The sequence below is a fragment of the Rattus norvegicus genome, chromosome 8 (assembly GCF_036323735.1).
Source record: "Rattus norvegicus strain BN/NHsdMcwi chromosome 8, GRCr8, whole genome shotgun sequence".
Classification (NCBI taxonomy): domain Eukaryota; kingdom Metazoa; phylum Chordata; class Mammalia; order Rodentia; family Muridae; genus Rattus; species Rattus norvegicus.
In genome coordinates, this window is record NC_086026.1 from 49,162,285 (window position 1) to 49,185,727 (window position 23,443).

General features: G+C 38.0%; 2 protein-coding genes across 3 annotated transcripts; both read left to right on the forward strand.

Moving 5' to 3' along the window:
- Nucleotides 1-1,357: 1,357 nt before the first annotated feature.
- Nucleotides 1,358-3,766, forward strand: Or8g2 (olfactory receptor family 8 subfamily G member 2). 2 transcript variants are annotated; one of them, XM_017595782.1, is made up of 2 exons: nt 1,358-1,368; nt 2,815-3,766. In XM_017595782.1, exons 1-2 carry the CDS (start codon nt 1,358-1,360, stop codon nt 3,764-3,766), a joined length of 963 nt encoding a protein of 320 aa, XP_017451271.1. The 2 variants fall into 2 exon arrangements, with proteins under 2 accessions (XP_017451271.1, NP_001000599.1); NM_001000599.1 differs by lacking the exon at nt 1,358-1,368 and having other exon boundaries at nt 2,843-3,766.
- Nucleotides 3,767-20,904: 17,138 nt separating this feature from the next.
- Or8d6 (olfactory receptor family 8 subfamily D member 6) lies at nt 20,905-21,837 on the forward strand. Its single transcript, NM_001000791.1, has one exon. It carries the CDS (start codon nt 20,905-20,907, stop codon nt 21,835-21,837), a length of 933 nt encoding a protein of 310 aa, NP_001000791.1.
- The last annotated feature ends 1,606 nt before the right edge of the window (nt 21,838-23,443 follow it).

A 23,443-nucleotide genomic window follows, 5' to 3' on the forward strand; every position in this document is an offset into this window, starting at 1 on the left:
TTTGAACGTGACTGCGATTAGCTCTAACATACAGAAGTGTAGCATCAACTGACATATACAGAAGAATGAACGACTGAGGCGAGAGTTCAACTATCAAGATCAGAGACTCAAAGATCCTTGAAGCTATCTCCTCACATTATCAAGTACAATTTTCTATCCAGTGAAAATGAGAATAAAACCCCTTCAACACTGAACTTGCTGCAAAAAAAAAAGGAGGGTAAGTATGAACTCCCATCCTTGTCCTTTAAAACCTTAAGGCCTTCTGCTGGAGTATCTCTCCTGGTGCACACAAATGTGCATGGCTGTTGTTCCATAGCCACACTCGCTCTAGAGACCACACTTGTGCTCAGCAGCACAGACTCATGCCAGACATGTTATTGTTCAGCCATTTTTAACTCTACCAGTGTAAACTTGGTGCCCCATTCTTTTTTTTTAATTAATTTTTATTGGATATTTTTTATTTACATTTCAAATGTTATTCCCTTTCCCCGTTTCCCATCCATAAGCTTCCTATCCCATCCTCTACCACCACCCCCATCTTCTATACCCTACCCAACCACCCTGACATTCCCCTACACTGGGGGGTTCAGCCTTAGCAGGACCAAGGGTTTCTCCTCCCATTGGTGTCCAACAAGGCCATCCTCTGCTACATATGCAGCTGCAGCCACGGGTCTATCCATGTGTACTCTCTGGGTAGTGGTTTAGTCCCTGGGAGCTCTGGTTGGTTGTTTTTGTTGTTCTCATGATGTTGTAAGCCCCTTCAGCTCCTTCAAACCTCTTTCTAACTCCTTCAATGAGGACCCCTTCTCAGTTCAGCAGTTTGCTAGCGTCCCATTCTTAAGGATTGTTTTAAAACTATGTTAAGTTTCTGTGAACAATTTTATTGACCACATTTTTGACACATGCTATATCCAAGGCAATATGCCAATCACTATTCACAACTACAATGGGAGCAACAGAAAAGCTGCTGACTAACTCAGCAGGACATCCCAGAGACAGACAACACATTCCCATGGAAACAATGTGGGTATCAATTAAGCTCATACTGTGACCCAGAAACTGTGTGCTAATTAATTTAATTTTTGACGTGTCAGGTATTTGAATGTCTACTTTCTGGATGGACAGAAGAATCTAAGACCACAGATTCCTGTGGTCATAGTGCCAATAGGATTTAGAGAGATTTGAACTTAGACTGTATAGTCTAATGATATTAGCATTATCAAGTCACAAAATACTAGAATTGGAAAAGATCTTAAAGTTGACTTCATATACAGACCACTACATCCTTGACCAATATCTGAAAAAGAAAATTGTTACATAGAAAGAAAATATTGTGCCATTAAGAAATTTATGGAAGATGCTCTTTTTGTTTCAGAAGCAACATACCTCTCTCCCTTACTTCAGGTCATTAATTTTACATTGAGCCTTTGAAGGCAGACTCAGTGAGACCAATACTTTTTAATCTAGGCAAATAAACTGCATATTTAGATACACATGTCATGTGATATGTGGATTTTTTTATTATATTGACAAATTACTCTCTATCATTTTAGATATTTCTCGACTAACGATAGTCATTGATTTCTTTTCTGAAATTATCTGGTTTCCATGTTCTTTCAAAGTATCCCATTCTGGTTTGAAAATAATAGTACAGATGTTGTTGAATGTTAAGACTATGGTTTTTTCCTGTGTCCTAGAATCTACATGTTTACTTTTCAGATGTAAAGTAAATGTGTGCATTGGTCATTTTGAAAAGTTACATCATACCATAACTTTAGTGACTTGAAAAACATCTAACTTTATTGTGCAAGTGCTCTGGTAATCCACAAGCCACCATCAATAACATGTTAGAGGGTGTACATAAACATCATGATCACAAAATCTGGCCAGTGAAAAGTTCATCTTATGTTGGTCTTCCCAAACTATTCTCATATGAGGACTCTACCAATTCAACAATGAAATCTAGTTAGCAGGGGTCATTATGGTCCTTATGAGTCTTCACCAAGGAGGCAAAGTATGTAATTAAATTTTGCTATAGTAATTCTCCCCAGAAACTATCCAAGTTAAAACAAGAAAACACAACTCCTCTGCTGTCAAGATATAAGAAGAACATCTGTGTGGGAATTAAGTTCTGCCTTGCTTGGTGTCAGGATTACATACAGTATATGAGGGTCACGGTGTAGATGTTTCAATGGAGAAACAACTATGTTAAGTCAGCCAGTTGGTCAGCTAGTTAAAGTCAGAATTACTGTAAGGAAATAGGATGAATCTAGTAACAAATAGATGAAAGAAAACATTTCTAATTCTTTTGATCTTGTCTGATAAAATTGAATTACTATGCATTATAAACAGTAATATTCATGACAACATATATTGCAGAGAATTTGAAAGGAAGAGAAAAAATCATCAAAAATAAAACAAATAAACCTTTGTTTTCAACTGAATTTAAAGGACAAACCTTGCACTCATCCTAAAAGGTTATGATCAGTATACTGTCAAGGTCCTAGATGTCAGTTTTTCTTCCTCCAATCATGTAGTCATCTGTTGTCCCAAGGAAACAGAAGTAGTCTGCTTTGATGAGGGATGATGGATCCAAAGAATCCTTTAATTCTCTGTATTGTTGCATCTCTCTGTGTCTCCCCAAACACACACACACACACACACACACACACACACACACACACACACACACAGAGTGAGAGAGAGAGTAAGAGAGAGAGAGAGAGAGAGAGAGAGAGACGCCAACACATAGACAGTGAGAGAGAGAATACAGATGATGCAGAAAAGTATACTCATCTCTCTGTTTCAAACTAGAAGCTTCAGACAATGTAATGAGAAGATAATGGAGTCTGGAAACCATTCGATGGTAATCGAATTTATCTTGGCTGGATTCTCAACCAAACCAGAGCTGCGGCTGCCCCTGTTCCTCCTCTTCCTTGGCATCTACCTCCTCACAGTGCTGGGGAATTTGGGCATGATCATCCTAATTATACTCACCTCTCATCTGCACACCCCCATGTACTTCTTCCTCAGCAGTCTGTCCTTCATTGACCTCTGCCACTCTACTGTCATTACCCCTAAAATGCTGGTAAACTTTGTGTCAGAGCAGAATATCATCTCCTACCCTGAATGCATGACCCAGCTCTACTGCTTCCTTGTTTTTGCAATTGCAGAGTGTCACATGTTGGCTATAATGGCATATGACCGCTATGTTGCCATCTGTAACCCTTTACTTTACAATGTTGTCATGTCTCATCATCTCTGCTTCTGGCTTACAGTGGGAGTTTATACTTTGGGTGTTATTGGATCATCGGTTCACACAGGCTTTATGTTAAAATTGCTTTTCTGCAAGACCAATAAGATTAACCACTATTTTTGTGATCTTTTTCCTCTCTTGGAGCTATCATGCTCCAGTATATACATCAATGAACTCTTGGTTCTTTTCTTGAGTGCATTAAATATCCTGACACCTGCGTTCGCCATCCTTACGTCCTATATCTTCATAATTGTCAGCATCCTCCGTATTCGCTCCACAGAAGGCAGATCTAAAGCCTTCAGCACCTGCAGTTCCCACATCTCCGCTGTTGCCATCTTCTATGGTTCTGCTGCATTTATGTACTTACAGCCATCATCGCTAAGTTCAATGGAACAAGGGAAAGTGTCATCTGTATTTTATACTACTGTTGTTCCCATGCTGAACCCATTGATCTACAGCCTGAGAAATAAGGATGTAAAAACTGCTGTAAAGAAAATTCTTAACAGATGAACATGGCGGACTCATGAATGGAGTTGTTGTCATATTAGAAACATGTATGTGTTTTGCCTGTATATGATGTGTGTTAGTCCTACTTTGCTTACCTACACTCTGGTAACCCTAAGCTCTTACAGTGTCATTATAGTCAGAACCATCTACATTCAGTTCACTGAGTTAAATCTAAGCCGTCAGCAAATGCTTCACCCATATGATGGTGGTTATGATCTCTATTTTGGAGCATCCATGTACCTAAGACTGACGTAAGTCAGTTTCAGTCACCAAGGCAATGTGTTGTCTGTATTTTATTCTATCTTTGTGTTCTACTGAATTACCTGACCTATAGTAAGTATTAAAAAGAATTACATCAGTGTTGCCTAAAAGGGATACTGTTAACAAAAACTATTAAAGAAAAGATGATCTTGAAAACCTGTCAATGATTATTATATTGTTTGAGTACTCTACCGCATGTTGATGCATATATCAACCTCATCCCTCATTTCCATAATCTTGTCTTCCTATGAACGTTCATGTAATTTGCTATGTGGAACTTTGAGTTATTGGTATCATTGATGCATATATTAGAATAAATACTAAAATTACAAAGGACAGGTAATCCCAAATCCATTCGTGTTGCCTGTCTTTTTTCTACCAACTGATATAAATTCAAGCAAACTCTCAATCACAATGAAAATTCCATTATCCAAGTGTAAACACTAAGCTCCTTTATTATATGCAGTCAAAGATAACACAGATCAGGGTGAATAATAGCTTTAATTTCTAGGTTGAAAGCTGTATCTTACTGTGGCAACTTAATCAGAACTTAAAATATGAGCTAGAGATCTAATTACATGCTGTGATTGTGTCAGTCAGCTTGCCCTGTTTGTTTTTCAATGATCTAGCTTCTATCTGTTATCTAGCTGCACTGAAAGTTAATTGATGCATGCTGTCTCTGGCCAGCCACATGGTTCCATGTATGCCTCTAGGATGTAAATTGCTTCCTGCCATTTGAAGTCCAATATTAATTCCTCTTCTAGAAATTTGAATATTATCTTTTAAGATGAACGTCTAAAAACTCTGTAAAATATATTATCTTAGTTAGGGTTTTATTGCTGTGAACAGAGATCATGACCAATGCAAATTTTATAAAGGACAATATTTAATTGGGGCTGGCTTACAGGTTCAGAGGTTCAATCCATTATGACCAAGGCGGGAGCATGGCAGCATCCAGGCAGGCATGGTGCAGGAGGAGCTGAGTTCTACATCTTCACCCGAAGGAAGCCAGGAACAGCCTGCATATCCTCAGGCAGCTAGGAGGAGGGTCTCCAAGCCCACCCCATAGTAACACACTTCCTACAACAAGGCCACACCTTCTAATAGTGTCACTCCCTGCACCAAGCATATGCAAACCATCACATGTATGTATAGTTAAACTCTATAATGTTTAACTTTGAAAAATTCCTCAAGGATTTTTTTTCAAGATAATGAGCACCATCTTACTGATTATGTACAAAAACATTAAAACCTTAAGCCTGCATACTTCTGTGACAATTCCTAATAAAACGGTAACAAGTTCTTTTTTTAATCATTTTATTTATTTACATTTCAAATATTGTCTCCCCTCCCAGAGTTTTCACCTCATCCCACCTCCCTTTGCCTCTGAAAGATGCTCCCCTCTAACCTCCTTTACTCACACTCCCAACATCTCCCTTCCCTGGGGCATCAAGTCTCTATAGGATTAGGAGCATCCTTCCCACTGAGGTCAGGCAAGGCAGCCTCTGCTACTTATGTGCCAGGGCCGTTGACCAGTCCATGTATGTTCTTTGGTTGATGGTTTAGTCTCTGGGAGCTCTCTGGGTTGTCCTCTTCTTCAGATCCTTCAATCCTTGCCCAAATTCTTCCATAGGACCCCTCACTTCAGTCCAATAGTTGGCTTTTATAGTAAGATCTGATGATTTTTTTTAATTACCTCAGTTTCTGTTGTTATGTCTCCTTTTTCATTTCTGATTTTGTTAAATAGAATTCCCTTTAATTAGTTTGGTTAAGGATTTATCTCTCTTGTTGATTTTCTCAAAGAAACAGCTCTTAATTTTGTTGATTCTTTGTATCATTCTCTTTGTAATTGGTTTCTTTCAGCCCTGAGTTTGGTTATTTCCTGCTCTCTACTCCTCCTGGGTGTGTTTGCTCTTTTGTGTTCTAGAGCTTTCAGGTGTGCTGTTAAGTTTCTAGTGTAGGATCTCCCCAATTTCTCTATGAAGTCACTCAGTACGATTAATTTTCCTTAGCACTGCTTTTATTGTGTCCCATAAGTTTGGATATGCTGTGCCTTCATTTTCATTAAATTCTAGAAAGTCTTTAATATCTTTATTTCTTGCCTGACCAGTTATCATTGAGTAGAGAATTGTTCAGTTTCCATGAGTACGTAGACTTTCTATTGCTTTTGTTTTGATTGAAGATCAGCCTTAGTCCATGGTGATCAGATAGAATGCATGGGATAATTTCAATCTTTTTGTATTTGTTGAGGCCTGTTTTATGACCAATTATATGGTCAGTTTTGGAGAAGGTTTCATGAGGTGCTGAGAAGAAGGTATATTCTTTTGTTTTAGGGTAGAATGTTCTGTAGATATCTGTTAAATCCATTTGGTTCATAACTTCTGTTAGTTTCACTCTGTCTCTGTTTAGCTTCTGTTTCCATGAGTTGTCCATGATGAGAGTGGGGTGTTTAAGTCTTCTACTATTATTGTGGGAGGTTTGATGTGTGCTTTGAGCTTTAGTAACATTTCTTTTCCAAATGTAGGTACCCTTGCATTTGGGGTGTAGATGTTAGATTTGAGAGGTCATCTTGGTGGATTTTTTTCTTTGAGTATGAAAGTGTCCTTCCCCATCTCTTTTGATAACTTTTGGTTGAAAGTCTAATTTATTAGGTATTAGAATATGGCTACTTCTGGTTATTTCTTGGGACCACTTTCTTGGTATCTTCTATGACTGAGATTCTCTCTTCCATCTCACTTGTGTTCCTGGTTAACCCATTTCTTTAGTTTTCTGTTGTGATGAACCTTAATTAGGTTAAATTGGTACTCAGTATACATGTCTCCTACCAACTTGACATCATATATGTATATACTGTCCAATGTTTAAATAAAGTTAAATATATCTACACCTTCAAATATTCATCATTATTTATGGTAAAAAATAGTTTTAAACATTCTCTTCTAGATAAGAACATTACTGAACACCAAAATCTTTGCTCCTATCTAACTGGAACTCAGTATCCATTCAATAACCTCTTCCCACCTAACCACATACCTTTCCCTCTGGTAAACCCCATTTTAATTTCAGTTCCTATGAAGTCAAATGAATGATGTCCTATGGTGTTTAGTTTTCACAACAAAAAATAAAATGTCTTCTTACAAAAATATACAAGAATTTTCACAACAGTTTCCTTCACAATGATGTAAAAAGGTAAAATAAGTAAGTAAGTAAATAATAGAGGTTGATAGAATAAAAATGATGTCATATTTCTGCCATAAAAATGTTACCAGGATATGAAAGGCTGTTTACTGACCTCTATGTACAGGCCTTAACATACCTACTTGCATGCATGAACACACACACACACACACACACACACACACACACACACACACACACCCTAAATAAATAATTAAAAATTTTAAATGTGTATCCCAGACTGGCCTTGACTCATGATCCTCCTGCCTCTGTCTCCTTCAGCAAATCCTACTGTTGTGTACCACCACAAGAGCCTGATATAGCTGTCTCCTGAGAGGCTCTATCAGAGCCTGACAAATACAGAGGAGGATGCTCACAGTCAGCCATTGGACAGAGAAGGGGTTTCCCAGTGGAGGAGCTAGAGAAAGGACTGGGTAGATGAAGGGGTTTGCAACCCCATAGGAAAAGCAACAATATCAAACAACCAGACCCCCCAGAGCTCCCAGGGACTAAACCACCAACCAAGGAGTACACATGGAGTGACCCAGACTCTAGCCGAATATGTAGCAGAGGATGGCCTTGTTCCGCATCCATGGGAAGAGAGGCCCTTGGTCCTGTTAAGGCTTGATGACCCCAGTGTAGAAGGAATGCCAAGGCGGAAAGGCAAGAGGGAGTCTGCAAGAGGATGGGGGAGCACCCTCATAGAAGCAGGGAAAGGGGGGATGGGATAGAGGGTTCTGGAAGGGAATAACATTTGAAATGTAAAAAAAGAAAATATCCATTAAAAAATGTACCTTCACCCCCAAAAAAATTTAAATGTAATTAAGTACCAGGCATGGTACATTAGAGCTGGAACTCCTGTAGAGTTGCATACAATCATGTAAATAAATGTCACAGAAATCAGGGTGAGCTTGGCAGGTAGAGGTAGGCAGATCTCTTAAGAGTTCAAGGGCAGCCTGGTCTAAAAGTGAGTTACAGGACAGTCAGGAATATTACACAAAGAAACTGTGTCTCAGAGAGAGAGAGAGAGAGAGAGAGAGAGAGAGAGAGAGAGAGAGAGAGAGAGAGACAGAGAGAGAGAGAGAGAGAGAGAGAGATCATAATTGGCTTACACAGACGAAACTAAAAGAATGTTCATGTAAAGTAAAACTGATCTAATGTCAATCAATGAGACTGAGGTTGGATCTCAGAGGTAAAATAATTTCTTAATATGTGCAAGGACCTGAACTCATTTCCCAGCATGAAAAAATAAATCACATTGCTGGAGAAGGAACAGACATGGACCTGGGAATAAACTTCTATTGAAATATTTATATTTTTTTACTGTGACTATCAATCTGCACATATTTTCTTCACCAAAGAGTTATACCTTTTGTTACATGCAACATTTAATTTACATAACTTAAATTTTCCTAAATTATGAAGAATCATGTTAAATGTGCGTTGTTCTCAAAATGAAAAATCTAGAATGTTCAAAATGGCTGTAATCTCCTTTTACTGGCATTGGTTCCACATAAAACATTCTTTTTATTATTAGAAAATTGATTATTTTTCATTTTATTTCATTTTTCTAACCTAGCCACTTATACTTATGCCTCACAGTCTCTCTACAGGACAATGATGAATCATGCAGACAGAATTAAACACGTTCCTGTAGCAAAGTGGTTTATTTAATCAGTGCATTGACCTTCTAGTTGTAGACCTGTCTCCCATAGAGCTCGGCCGGGTCAACTAATGGATATCATCTTCTACTGTCCAAATGATGCTGTCATTTAAAAAAAAATAGCATCGTGCTGCAAATCAGCTTAATAGGATGAGCTGCTGTCAAGTCTGTTCCCAACAGAACAAACCTGTCTGTGTGAAGACAGAATGAGAATTCTATAGCTGGAGAGTGGGAGCAGAGCCCAGCCTGTCACGAACAGGGTCTTGAACTCATGCTCGCTGCCTTTATAGTAATCTCCCAGACCTCTCCTGAAAAAGGATTGACCAAGCTATGGGATAGTATCACTCAAAAATTAGTCTGTTAGAGCTAGGAAAACAAAGGCTGCACTGTCTGTGGTGAAGTGGTTTCCAATGCAAATCTTTCAAATCCAGGTCCTAGGTACTTTTGTTTCTGCTTTTTCACTAACGTGACTCAAAAGGAAGCTGGGCACACTGAGGAGAGAACACAGGTGAGTCTTCCTGCAGCTTTGAAAACTCTCATTTTATATTCTGCACCCTAGTATGCATGCAATTTCTGTGTAAAATTACTGTGCTCTCATCCTTACTACTTTTTTGGTTTCCTTCTTTCTGCTGTTCTTTTCTTTAAGACAGGATCTCGCTGTTTAGGGTACAGTGGTTTGAACTCAAGACAATAGGATTTCTGCCTCTGAATACTGTGATTACAGCTCTAACCTACCATGCTTACTAGCCAAAAAATACATAAAAACACTGTTTTTTGTTTGTTTGTTTGTTTATTGATGTGCATGTGTGCTTGCATGTGTGTACATACTTATGTATCCGTGGGGGGTGGGGGGTGGGGGGTGGGTGTGTGTGTGTATGTGAATGCTCATACACATGAGTGTGTGCGCACACATCACTTTCAGGAAATCAGTTCTCTCCCTCTACTATACGGAGGCAGCAACTCTCTTGATGCTTTACTACTGGGCTCCATACTCCAGATTAACTATATATGGCCCTCCAAGTACTTATATTCTCTCTTCCTCCCATTTTACCACCATAGAAATGGTGAAGTATAGATGCAGACTGCCTCCCATTGTCTGCAAGACTCTATTGGAGAGAATTAATTTCCCCTTTGAAAGCATTTGCCAATTAGAGACAGATTCAGAGTTAGGAATGTGGGCTCATGTCTAGTCCCTGTCCACATGTGGCTTAGACCTATACTATGTTTTCTTTTGTGTATGCATGTTTAGTTTTAATTAATTTTTCAAACAATGTATTTTTCACAATTTTCTCCTTCCTAATTCCTCCTAAAACCTTCCAGAAAGCTTTCCCAAACCAATATGGAGCTGTGCTGGATTTACCATTCGAGCACATTTAAATAGTTTCCAGCTATGTTGAAAGACCATCTGTGTTCAGGGAAGACTAATATTTAGCAGTAAGTGTGGAAGCAAGCTTCCGTCTTCCAATTTACTAACAGTCCTTAAGATAATAAGAACAACAACAACAACAATAAATAAGTCAAGCTTCCTTCATCAGGGCCCTGTAGCCTGGCTGTATTGTCCTGAGTATCACACTATACTGAGGAAGGTAAACTCTTCTGGTTGTTTACTGACGGATAGAATTTCTATTACTTATATGAGTTGGATGTTCCCATTATTTATCTGGTTACCTATTACAATATTTTCTCTTCCTTTGCACATTTGTGGGAGTCTTTATAATTCTAAATACTGATTCTTCCTATGTATATAAGGTTCAATTGTTTCCCAGATAATAGCTTTTTTTAATGCATGATGGAATTTGTTGCATGGATTCTTACATAGCTAATAGATAATTTTACTCATCTTCTTTAAAAATCATTCTTATTTCAAGTCATCATATATATATATGTGTGTGTGTGTATATATATATTCATATATATTCATTCCACAGAGACAAACATTATGAGTATTGTTTTAATAAAAAGTCATTGTTGAAGTAAGTTGCCTCATATTGAATGTGCAGATGGTTCTTTTGAAAAGCCCAAACCTTAATAAGATTTTCAAAATGGAAAATGCCGTGTGCTGGAAATGTATTTAATATCCCTATATTACAGAATGGCAATAGCTAGCCTGGCTAGCTCGTAAACATGCTCTTACATTTTGAATCAATTTGCTTGAGGGAAAATCATCTAATACCAAGATTACTTTATGCTAAAACATTAAACATATCAAGGAAGTGGTTGCATTCTGTGCCCATGTGAAGCAGAGAGCAGAGCACTGGTAGAGTGTCAGCTGTTTGCACTTGTGATAATGTGGTTGACTGGGAGCTCCAGGTAACTGCTGTTGCCTAGCAACGCAAAGAATGTTGTAATGCTATTAGCTGAGGAGGATGCAAAATTCAGTGTTTGAAATAAAATTTCTGGTAAATAAACATTACCTTTGAGCCATCAAAAAAAATCAGAAGATTTTAAGAGAACCTCTCTTATGTGTATAGTTCATTTGACTGACAAGAAGGTCAGTTCCATTTATTATCTGTTGTAAGATTTTGCTTTTCTGTTTTCTATTACAAATGCAATCACAGCAGACAAGCTTGTATTTTTATTTGTATAAGGACTAAAGCATTTTATACTCTGATGCATAATTCTTAAGAGGTGTCACTGCTATAAGATCTATATTGTGTTTTTCATTTTCTTGGTGAATGCATGATGGTATTTCCTTGTAATTAAAAATAACCTTCTCTTCATCACTACTGATGCTGAGAATAGATTAATGCTTTATTAATCCCCATATACTCTTAATTTTAAAAAGTATTCTATTCCTATTTAGTAGTCTTTTATAGTGCATTGTATTTTTTCTTGCAATAAATGGTATGAGTACAAAATGAACATGTTTGTTCTGTTTGTGTGCACATTCTACTTTTTCAGCCATACCTCATTTTGTGAATCATGGTTAGACATGTTAAATCTTAAAAGATCATGCTTACCATTTCCTTGTATTCTACTTGATAAAAAATTACCTTCCGCCCAGACACAGTAATTGTCCCTCTAATTTTTCTGTAATTTATTTCTTGTGTGTGTGTGTGTGTGTGTGTGTGTGTGTGTGTGTGTGTGTGTGTGTGTTGTATGAGAGTGGGGTCAACTTCAGCTTTTGAAGGCAGAACTCCATCCAATCCATTCCAAGGATTAAAATGTCATTTCACACTATGAACATGATGTACTTCCCCATTTATATATGTCCTTTAATTTTTGTTAAGGATGTTCTGGAATTTCAATGAAAAGGTTTTACCTATATTTTTATTAAGATATTATATTATTTCTATAATGGAGGAGTTAATGGATGGACTGACGGATCTGAAGGAGTTTGCAACCCTATAGGAAGAACAACAGTATCAACCAACCTGAACCCCAGAGTTCCCAAGGACTAAACCACCAACCAAAGAGTACACATGGAGGGACACATGGCTCCAGCCGCATATGTAGCAGAGGATGGCCTTAGCTGGCATCAATGGGAGAGGAGGAGGCCCTTGGTCCTATGAAGGCTCGATGACCCAGCTTAGGAGAATGATAGGGCAGGAGGCAGGAGTAGGTGAGTAGATGGGGGAGCAATAGAAACAGGGGGAGGGGGAATGAGATAGTGGGGTTCTGGAGGGAAAACCAGAATGCAAATAAATAAAATAACCAATAAAAATTAAAAAAAATTATTTCTAGGTATTCTGTGTTTCTGATGATGTCTTGGTTTCTTTTCGCATTTGCTGAAGTAACATATTTAACCAAAACAATTTAAGGGAAAAAGGATTTTTTTTTCTGTCTCACAGTTCAAGGAAAAATCATTTTAGGCAAGTCAAGGCAGCAGGAGCGTACGGGGGCTGATCACAAAGTATTCCTCATCAGAAAAAGAGCAATAGGACAATGCATGTTTTTTCAGCTCAATTTGTGAATTTTCAGCAGCCAGGAACCCCCAACTCAGAGAGGGGGCGGGGCCACAGATAAGATGGTATAACCAAGATTACCCCCACAGGTATGGGCCCAAAGACCCATTTTTCAGATATTTCTATATTCTATCGAGTTGGCAGGTAACACCAGTCTCCACGGATGCTGTTGCATTGTGCTCAATTGTATTTCCTATACAGTTTTGTTGCATATTGAGAATTTAGCTCAACCACTGATAAATTCATAAATTGATTGAAATAGATTTGGGGGGAATGATTTTCAATGTTTCATGTAAACAATAAAAGCAAGAATAAAATAGGATATTTATGCTTACTTTCCCCTTAATTTTCATCATCTGAAAATCTCTAATATATTAAATATGATTAGAAAAGTGTATATGGTTGCTTTGGTATACTCATAAAATACCTTCAATGTTTCCTTATTAAGTGTAGTGCCAGTAGCTGGTATTTGAAGCCTTCCTTTAATTGAAAAGAATCCATTCTTTATTTAGTTAAAGGGTGGGTCATGAATGGGGATAGTAGTTTGGCTACTACTTGGACTAGGTCTGTTAACACTATTACGTATTTTTACCTTTTTACTCTGTTGATATTAATACCTAAGTATTTACAAACATTAAATTGAACTTTCAGTATCAATATACATCTTATATCGTAATGGCATACAGTATACTTTGAGTATTGAAGAATTTGCTGATATTTTATTTAAAGTTTTCGCTCTTAAGTTCATGAAAAACATCAACCTACAATGGTTGTTTTGCCAACATCCTTGTCTGCTTGCGGGTCTGACTGTACAAACTCAACTGTTTGTTAATTTTCTTTCTTTATGATATTTGGCATTGCTGTTTCTTTTAATGATTAAAATATATAGAGCCACTTATGGTAGGATATTATTTTAACCATTATCTGCATTGTAAATTATTTATGAGAATAAAACTATAAACTCACACTTATTATGTGTTATATATAGTGTCATTATGGAAGCACTCAATTTTCTTACATTAACAGCTTAGTTACTAGAAGTTTAAAACTTTCTAGAATCTGGAATTTCCACTCACTTTGGCTGGTTTACACAGGGCAGAATGCTCACAGACTGGGAAATACATAGAAAGTTTACACAGCAGATTGCTAACAGTCTGGGAAATATATAGGAAGAACAACAATATCAAACAGCCAGACCCCCAGAACTCCCAGGGACTAAACCATCATCTGAAGAGTACATATGTAGGGAACCATGATTCCAGCCGCATATGTAGCTGAGGATGGCCTTATCTCTGGCATCAATGAGAGGGTAGCCCTTGGTCCTGCAGAGGCTCAATGCCCCCAAAAAGGAGAATGCTAGGGTGATGAGGTGGAAGTAGGTGGGAGGCTGGGGGGGCATCCTTATAGAATCAGGGGAGGGGGGGCTAGGTGGTTTGTGGAGGGGAAACGTGGAGGGGGGATAATATTTGAAATGTAAATAAATAAAATAGCCAATAAATTATTGTCTAGTTTCCTCTACACTGCTACAAATGTCAGACATGTTTCATTTGTGTCTAAGTATATATGTGTGGGGCACCACGGAGAGGAAGCATATGTGGGGAAGAGGGAAAAATTCTGTATTCAAACTTTTGAGTATTGCACTGATAAGTCTAATAAAACATATGTAAGGCATTCAGAAACAAAAGTACACTTTGTGTTTCTGCATCATTATCTACAGGGGTAGATTCTGTAGGTATTTCTGCCTAACTTATTCATAAATTCATTTAAACTTCTAACAGACATTTTAGAGAATTCAACATTTAAAATCCCAGAATTTATATTTGAAAGTGCAGAAGTCCAAGAATACGGAAAAGTGCTGAAGAGTTGGGCAAATGGCTCATCAGGGAAAGTCTTTGCAGGAGAAGATTCACAAGCACAAGGACCAGAGTTGGCGATGCTCAGAGCAAATTCATAAAATCCAAGAGAACCTAGTGGTCATCTTGTAAGAGCAGCTGCTGCAAATAGAGACAGAAATCCCTAGAGTAGGCTGACTAGCTAGCTATCAAGCTCCAAGTTCAGCCAGAGACTGTCTCAGTATAAAAGGTGTATAGCATTGGAGGAAGATACTGAACTTCAATCACAAGCCCACCATGACATGGCACACATATATATGTTCACCTGTAGACATATGTTCATATACACATCTGTTAAACCACATACATAGATACACATCGTACAGTACATATGCAAATGAGCTGAATAATAGGTCTTAGGTAATTCAAAACATACAAAGACAATGCCATATCAGAATCAAGATAAACAAAAATAGATCCACATAGTGGTGCCAATTTACATCAATAAAGGTTCTAGTCAAGCCCATCTGATGACACTATTCATGCAGGATCATGAGTGAATCTCAATGTAATTGTGCTGGACAAAGAAGCCAAGAAAAGGCTACATACTTAATCACCATATAATTTCAGAAATTCAAATTTGCCAAAACAAAAGTGGATTCCACGTTGCTTAGGAATGCAGTGGAAAATAGTGGATAGAAAGATTGTAAAGTACTTGATAAATATCATTAACAGGGAAACATGTTTGCTTCGTTATTCAGAAAATGACTTCATAGTCAAAACTGTAAGTCACAATAATCTAATAGGCACTCCAAATGTACTATTTGTTGATTAACAGTTACATACTCATAAAACTGTTAAAATTTTGATGAAGGAATGAACAAGAAACTCAAATACTTTAGAAGCCTGACAAAGAACAGCTCAGAAGTTCACATTTAGGTCTGAACTGAAAGTCACATATACATGTGTTCTTTCCGTAGACGTACTTTTGAGAAAATTATTTAAACCCCAGGATATTTCAGTTGGCTACATTTTCTTTCTCATCACATATAATATTCCAAATACCAAATAGACTGAAAATAAATGAGATAGTCTCCAAATTTGGAAGTAGTGAAGTAGGGCTGAAATGAAGAAAACTTAGAAAAAACTAAAGATTGATGTTTAATATTGGTTTTGATAAAGCAACTTGATCATCCAAAATGTTCAAAAAGTTTTATATTTATTTTGGAGGCAGTTAATGTTTTCAGAATATATGATATACTTGATAGAAATTGGCTACATTTTACTCAATACTATGTACAATGAATATACATCAATAAATATTGGCAAACACTTGTAATTTATTATTGGCTCATTATTAATATCCCCAACACTCATGGGAGGAGGGAGTTTCTTTGTTTTAGACTGCTGAGGGATTAAGAGTGAGGCTGTTCCTATATTGCTAGCATGTATAGATTTGGTAGTTATTTTCCCTTTAGAGTCCAACTCCTGGCATGACAAGCCCCTAAGGAGAACAGTCATTCACAGTTATCATCTCTAGTCCAAAATAGATCTGAATAGAATTTTCTCATAAGAGATTAGTAGACCACGGGACTGTTCTTCTCACTCTACTTAGTTACTTATTCTTAAGCCAAATCCTTGAAATCTTATCCCAAGTCTACTCCACTACATGTTTCAGGATCATCTGGAAGACATTGGACTCAGTATTTGATGACCAAGTTATTTGGTAATTGTGTGGTTTGCACACAAACACTTTATTAAAATCATATATGACCAGCTATACTTTCCCTGCTGATAATATTCAGGTGAGTCATAGCTTTGATAAGATAGTGAGGTTAAAATTAAACTTTAAAAGGTTTAGACATTCTTAATATCTATGCTTATGAAACTATTGTTTATGTCCAGTGGAGGAGAAGGGACATATGCTTCATGACAGAAAGCAGGAAGTATAGTGAATACAGAACACTGCTCCCATGGGCTCTGCCTCTGTCCTAATCTCAAACTTACTGCTTTCTTCCCCATTACAACCACATTTGTCTTAATATTTATTATCAGCAGTGAAGTTTACAGAGGATTCTTAGAGCATTTGTTTGCATTAGAAGAAATACTGCAGTGCTTGGTCAGGTCATGAATCCCTTTAACTAAAAAGAAACTGATATTAACCTACATATTCTATATTTCCAGAGAAGAACTTAGTCAATCTTTAAACGAACACAAATAGTACTAACTCTTAGCGCACTTAATAAATTATTATTAAAGGTCAGAAAAGACACCTTTCTCTACTTACAATTAAGAATTCAGATTTCTTAAAAGCAATCTTACAAAATAGCAAGTCATTCCTGACATTGTGTAAGACCCCTTTACTCCACACAATTTTCTTATCTGTACCTTTCTCCCTTGATTATAATTTTCATATCAAATCATGGATATTTTAAGTAAAACTGCTAAAGTATTTTGAGCCTTGAACATAATTCTGACCCTCATCTTTCCTTCAAACACCTGTATTCCCCAGAATGACTATTATTAATGTTTCAAATATATTGAAAAATGCAAATGAAATTTGTATCTAATACCCTGTCAGTAAGAAAAAATCTAAATCATGTGTGTCAGTGGCACAGTCTACAAGAAAGTATATTTAAGTATTAAATTTTGGATATAGTATTCATTCATGCTTACTGTTTAAATTGATAAATAAAATGTAAAAATGAAAACATGATAAAGCTAATAAAAGCTAAGACAAAGAACAGAAAGAAAATACAAAGACTTTTGTATATTACTTGAGTAGTATAAGAATAGTCAGAGTGTTGTGGAAGCCAGTAGATCATCGACAGACCTTCCTGGAAGAGCAGAAAAAGAACACATCAGTACAGGGTACCCTCCTCAACTATGCCACTGGTTCTAGAATCTGCCAGTTCTTTACAACAAATGCCCAGACTATTACTCCAGACATACAGCAATGGGAAACAATTCAAGAAGGTAAATAAGTAAAACAAATAGAAGAAAAGAGAGAAGAGGCTTAAAGCAGCCTTAATGTCCAGCAGAATTCCTGATAATGACACTGGAAACCACTACCAAAATGTTATTCATAGTTTAATGTCTACCTGACACTATTATAATGTTTCCGTCCAGTCTCTTAGCACTGAATTTGTTCTGATGACTCAGAAGACCACATTCTAGGCAGATATCACTCCTGAGTTCTAAATTCATAAACAGTTTCTACACAACATGTCTATTCAGTCATGTAATAGGCATCAAACTGGGTATGTGCAAAGCAGAAAAACTACTTCCTAACCTTGCCCTCTGGTTGGGCTTCTCAGGTGATCATAAGTCATAGATATCATCCTTATCAAATGAATCTCACTCTTTTCTAGTTTACCATGTCTACATTACTAGTGTGCCCAAGCCACATCTACCTATACAACAATACCTCTATGTGTCATACTTCTCTGTGACACCATAATAACTATTCTTGACAGAATAAGCAGAGCCCTAAGAGGTCCTTGTGAAAGTGTAAGAGAAAGTGAAATGAACTACCATGTCAAAGTCCCCCACAGCAACCCAGCACAACTAGAATTAGATTTATGACTTTTATTTGCTTGCTTTCTGAGAGCAGGTCTGTGTCTCATTTAATATTGCAACTCTGGAATGTAGAAAGCCTCTCAATTGTCTTGAGTGAACAAGTGAGTGGACCACTGCAAAAGCCACAAGTTGTATGAATTACTCTTCTCTGTAGGTAGAAAGACTGAAGTTTACACAAGACAAATGACACCTTCATTGCCACGGGGAGGGGAGGTGGTCATGGCTGAAACTAAATTCAGTCCCATATGATTTTAAATCTTGAGTCCATTATCAACACCATGATCAAAATATAACATGAGAAAGTATAGAATAGTTGTTACTATAAGAGTTCAAGATAGACGAAGTGTAGAGGAATCAAAACAAAAGAAATTTCATGAAACTACAAATTACCTGGTGGCTGAGATTTTTTTAAGTTGCTTGAAAAATGCAAACTATTTGAGGTAATGGGATGGATATTAGAATATGAAGATAGGAATGCTTCCAAAACAGAAAAGAGGAAACCTCTAAAACATCAGTTAGCTTTTTTTGCACTAGATCATTATTTAAGAAGTCTTAGAGAATAAAGCTAGTCACCTAATTGCTTAGCGCTATGTCTCATAGACCATCACCACTACAGTATTCCACTGACCCAAACCTAGGCTTAGTAATTCAGTAATATTTTATCTCAGCCTTTGTAACCAGTGGTCTGTTTTCTTATCATTCTATTTATTCATTTCAAAGATGAAGTGTTTCATTTCATATAATGTTCTGAAACTGAAGATGTTTGCATACTTTGGTGGGTCACCATTGTCCTATAACAAGTTTCTATTGTAAGACACAAGTGACTCTTGATACAGGTTAACCTCGGTATGTAAATGGACCCATGTGTGTTTTCTACTGCCATTTTTTCCTCCTTAAGGTAATTTAACATCAATACAATCATATTTAAAGAAACGAGAGGCCAAAGTGCTTTTAGTATTTAGTAAAGTGGCCAACAGACTTTCAGAAAGCTGCCCTAGATCACATGAAATCAAAATTAGAAGAAACAGTTGAGGAGTAAAAATGATGAGGACAATGCAGAACTTGTCATTCATTTTGTGCTCAGACTCAGAAGGAAACTGTCGTGTAGGTATTTTTTTGTTGTTGTTGTCAAATCAAATAGGCAAATAAAACCTGACCTTAACATTCCCTAGGAAACTTGGGAAAATCTCAATAAACACATGCAAATGGGGAAAATAATGCTACCTTCAAGCAAAACCATCATTCCCTAATTTCCCATCTGTAAAGCAGACAGTTCTCTCACGTGTTGCTCTGCAGCCTTCAACACGTAAGTGTACCTTCAGGGGTCTGGATCCCATAGGAGCACCTATGGCCTTGGTGTTTTCTTTTCCCTTCCCCACTTTCCTTCAGCACATAACAACGGGGTTCACAGTACCTATAAACCACCCTTTCAGAAAGGGCTTTACTCTTCTCACGTCTCTATGACTCATGGGTAGCAGCAAGAGAAATCAAAACCAGACATGCAAAAGGGAGGCAGAAAACTAAGAAAGAAGCCAAGCCCTTGTGATTAGAATCAGGGACTGTGAACAAAAATATTCATAGGAGGAAATACAGAGGAAAAAGTTTGGAGCAGAAACTGAAGGAAAGGCTATCCAGAGACTACCCCACCTGGGAATCTAGCCCATACACATACAGCCACCAAACCCAGAAAATATTGCTAGTGGCAAGAAGTGCATACTGACAGGAGGCTGATATAGCTGCCTCCTGAGAGGCACAGCCAGAGCATGACAAATAGAGGCAGATGCTCGCAGCCAACCATTGAACCAACTCCTCCCATTGGAGGAGTTAGAGAAAGAACTGAAGGAGCTGAGGGGTCTTGCAACCCCATAAGAACAATACCAACCAACCAGAACTCCCAGGGACTAAACCACCAACCAAAGAGTACAGACCCATGGCTCCAGCTGCATATGTAGCAGAGGACGATCTTGTTGGGCACCAATGAAAGGAGAAGCCCTTGGTTCTGCCAAGGCTGGACTCCCCAGCGTAGGGGAATGTCAGAGCAGGGAGGTGGGAAGGGGTGGGTAAATGGGTGGAGGAACACCCTCATAGAAGAAGAGGGAGGAGGGATGGTATAAGGGAGTTATGGACAGGAAACCAGGAAAGGGGATAAAATTTGAAATGTAAATGAAAAATATCCAATTAGAAGAAGAAGAAGAAGAAGAAGAAGAAGAAGAAGAAGAAGAAGAAGAAGAAGAAGAAGAAGAAGAAGAAGAAGAAGAAGAAGAAGAAGAAGAAGTCAGTGACTAAGTGAGCAAAGTACAGGGGAAATCAATGGTCATTGGTAAGGGAAGTTCAACATCCAAATCATCAGAGATGACAGCTGGTGAAGACAGAATCTACCAAATGGAAGAATGTCTCTAAGCAGGGTCTCCTGCGTGGTGCTTTTACGGGAAAAGCTATAACTTCGTTTGTAGAGACAACATGAGTCTCACATTTAAATGTCACAAGAGGATAATAAAATGGAAACCCAATGAGTTTCACTTCTCAAGGCATGTAATAAAAATGAAGCCAAATGGAATATTATCTCGATTGTAGATGATGTTCAAACAGTACTAGTACTGTGTTGAATTTTGGTTCCTAGTGAAAAACAAGTCATTTGTCAAATTGCGAACTGCTAATTGCTGCCAATTGATAATGTTTGCCTCTCTCCATCAAAGCACTCAACTCATCACATCTGGGAGAAGAATGAGGCCAGGAAATCATTCTGAAACATCCTTATTTGTCCTTGAAGGCTTAACAGACAAGCCAGAACTTCAGATCCCACTCTTCTCCCTGTTTCTGTTGATCTATGTGGTCTCCATGGCAGGAAACTTGGGCTTAGTCTTTCTAATCAGGATTAGCTCTCAGCTTCACACGCCCATGTATTACTTCCTCAGCAACTTGTCCTTCATAGATTTCTGCTACTCCTCTGTTATAATCCCCAAGATGTTGGTGAACTTTGTATCGGAGAAGAATTTTACATCCTTTCCTGAATGCATGGCCCAGCTGTATCTGTTCTCTTTCTTTGGTATTGACGACTCCTTCATGCTAACAGCCATGGCATATGATCGTTATGTTGCCATTTGCAACCCCTTGCTCTACAACGTCACCATGTCCCACAGAGTCTGTATGCTGCTGTCCACTGCTGTGTACATTATGGGGACCTTTGGGGCCACAGTCCATACCAGCTACATATCTAGCCGTTCTTTCTGTGGAACTAGTGTCATTCACCACTACTTCTGTGACATCCTCCCTCTTCTGAATATAGCGTGCTCTAGAGATTATACCAAGGAGTTTTGGGTGATGATCATTGTTGGATTTAATGTTTTTGCAAGTGTGTTTGCCATCTTCATCTCTTATGCCTTCATCCTTGCCAGCATCCTTCGAATACGCTCAGCTGAAGGCAGGTCTAAAGCCTTCAGTACCTGCAGTTCCCATCTTGCTGCTGTTGGAGTCTTCTATGGCTCCATCATCTTCATGTATTTTAAACCATCTACAAGTGACACAACCCAGGAGAAAGTGGCTTCTGTCTTTTATACCACAGTGATTCCCATGCTTAATCCCCTTATATATAGCCTTAGGAACAAAGATGTCAAAGAAGCCATTAAAAAAGCTGTGAATGGTGGGCTGTTCTCTTAGTCTGTGTAGAAAAGAATCGTCTTGACGCTACAAAATATTCATTTTGTCTTTTAAATTGTCTTGAATGCAAGAATAACTATTCCAAGTTGAAAGGTCATATCAAAATAAAATGTTTGTGGAGGTTTATTTTTGCTGAACCTCACTTCCCCATTTAAGTGTCTCCACTCCCAACTTAGCACTTTTCCTTCTCCATCATTTCTCTCACCTACTTTCTTACCTCCTGGTACATAAATGTATATGAATAAATGAATGTGTGTATGTGTGTATATGTGTGTGTGTGTGTGTGTGTGTGTGTGTGTGTGTGTGTGTGTGTGGGTGTGTGTACTCAACAAATACTACAAAGAAAAATAAGACAAATAAAAACTTAGAGATAAGTTAAAAAGCTAGGTCCATTTTATTTTATTTTAAGAATTTTAAAAATTACATTTATCAATTTGTGGGAGGGGGCATGGCAGAGTAACAGAGGACAAGATAAGAAGTTGGGCTCTCCAGAAGCTGGAAAGAACCCAGATGCCCTTCAACAGAGGAATGGATACAGAAAATGTGGTACATCTACACAATGGAATATTACTCAGCTATCAAAAACAATGACTTTATGAAATTCATAGGCAAATGGATCGAACTGGAAAATATCATCCTGAGTGAGGTAACCCAATCACAGAAAAACACACATGGTATGCAGTCAATGATAAGTGGATACTAGCCCAAATGCTTGAATTACCCTAGATGCCTAGAACAAATGAAACTCAAGATGGATGATCAAAATACGAATGCTTCACTCCTTCTTTAAAAGGGGAACAAGAGTACCCTTGGCAGGGTATAGGGAGGCAAAGTTTAGAACAGAGATGAAGGAACGCCCATTCAGAGCCTGCCCCACATGTGGCCCATACATATACAGCCAGCAAGCAAGATAAGATGGATGAAGCAAAGAAGTGCAGGCTGACAGGAACTGGATGTAGATCTCTCCTGAGAGACACAGCCAGAATACAGCAAATACATAGGCGAATGACATCATTAAACCACTGAACTGAGAACTGGACCCCCATTGAAGGAATTTGAGAAAGGACTGAAAGAGCTTGAAGGGGCTTGAGATCCCATATGAACAACAATGCCAACCAACCAGACTTCCAGGGACTAAGCCACTATCCAAAGACTTCCTGGGCTCTAACCTCATAGATAGCAATGAATAGCCTAGTAAGAGCACCAGTGAAAGGGGAAGCCCTTGGTCCTGCCAAGGCTGAACCCCCAGTGAATGTGATTGTTGGGGGAAGGGCGGTAATGGGGGGAAGATGGGGAGGAAAACACCCATAGAGAAGGGGAGGGGGAGGGGTTAGGGGAATGTTGGCCCAGAAACCGGGAAAGGGAATAACAATCGAAATGTAAATAAGAAATACCCAACTTAATAAAGATGAAAAGAAAGAAAGAAGGAAAGAAAGAAAGAAAGAAAGAAAGAAAGGAAGAAAGAAAGAAAGAAAGAAAGAAAGAAAGAAGGAAGAAAGAAAGAAAGAAAGAAAGAAAGAAAGAAAGAAAGAAAGGATAAAAAAAAGAAGTTTGGCTCTCTCCTTTTCCCATGTGGGTTCTGGAGATCAGGCATTGGGCTTGATGA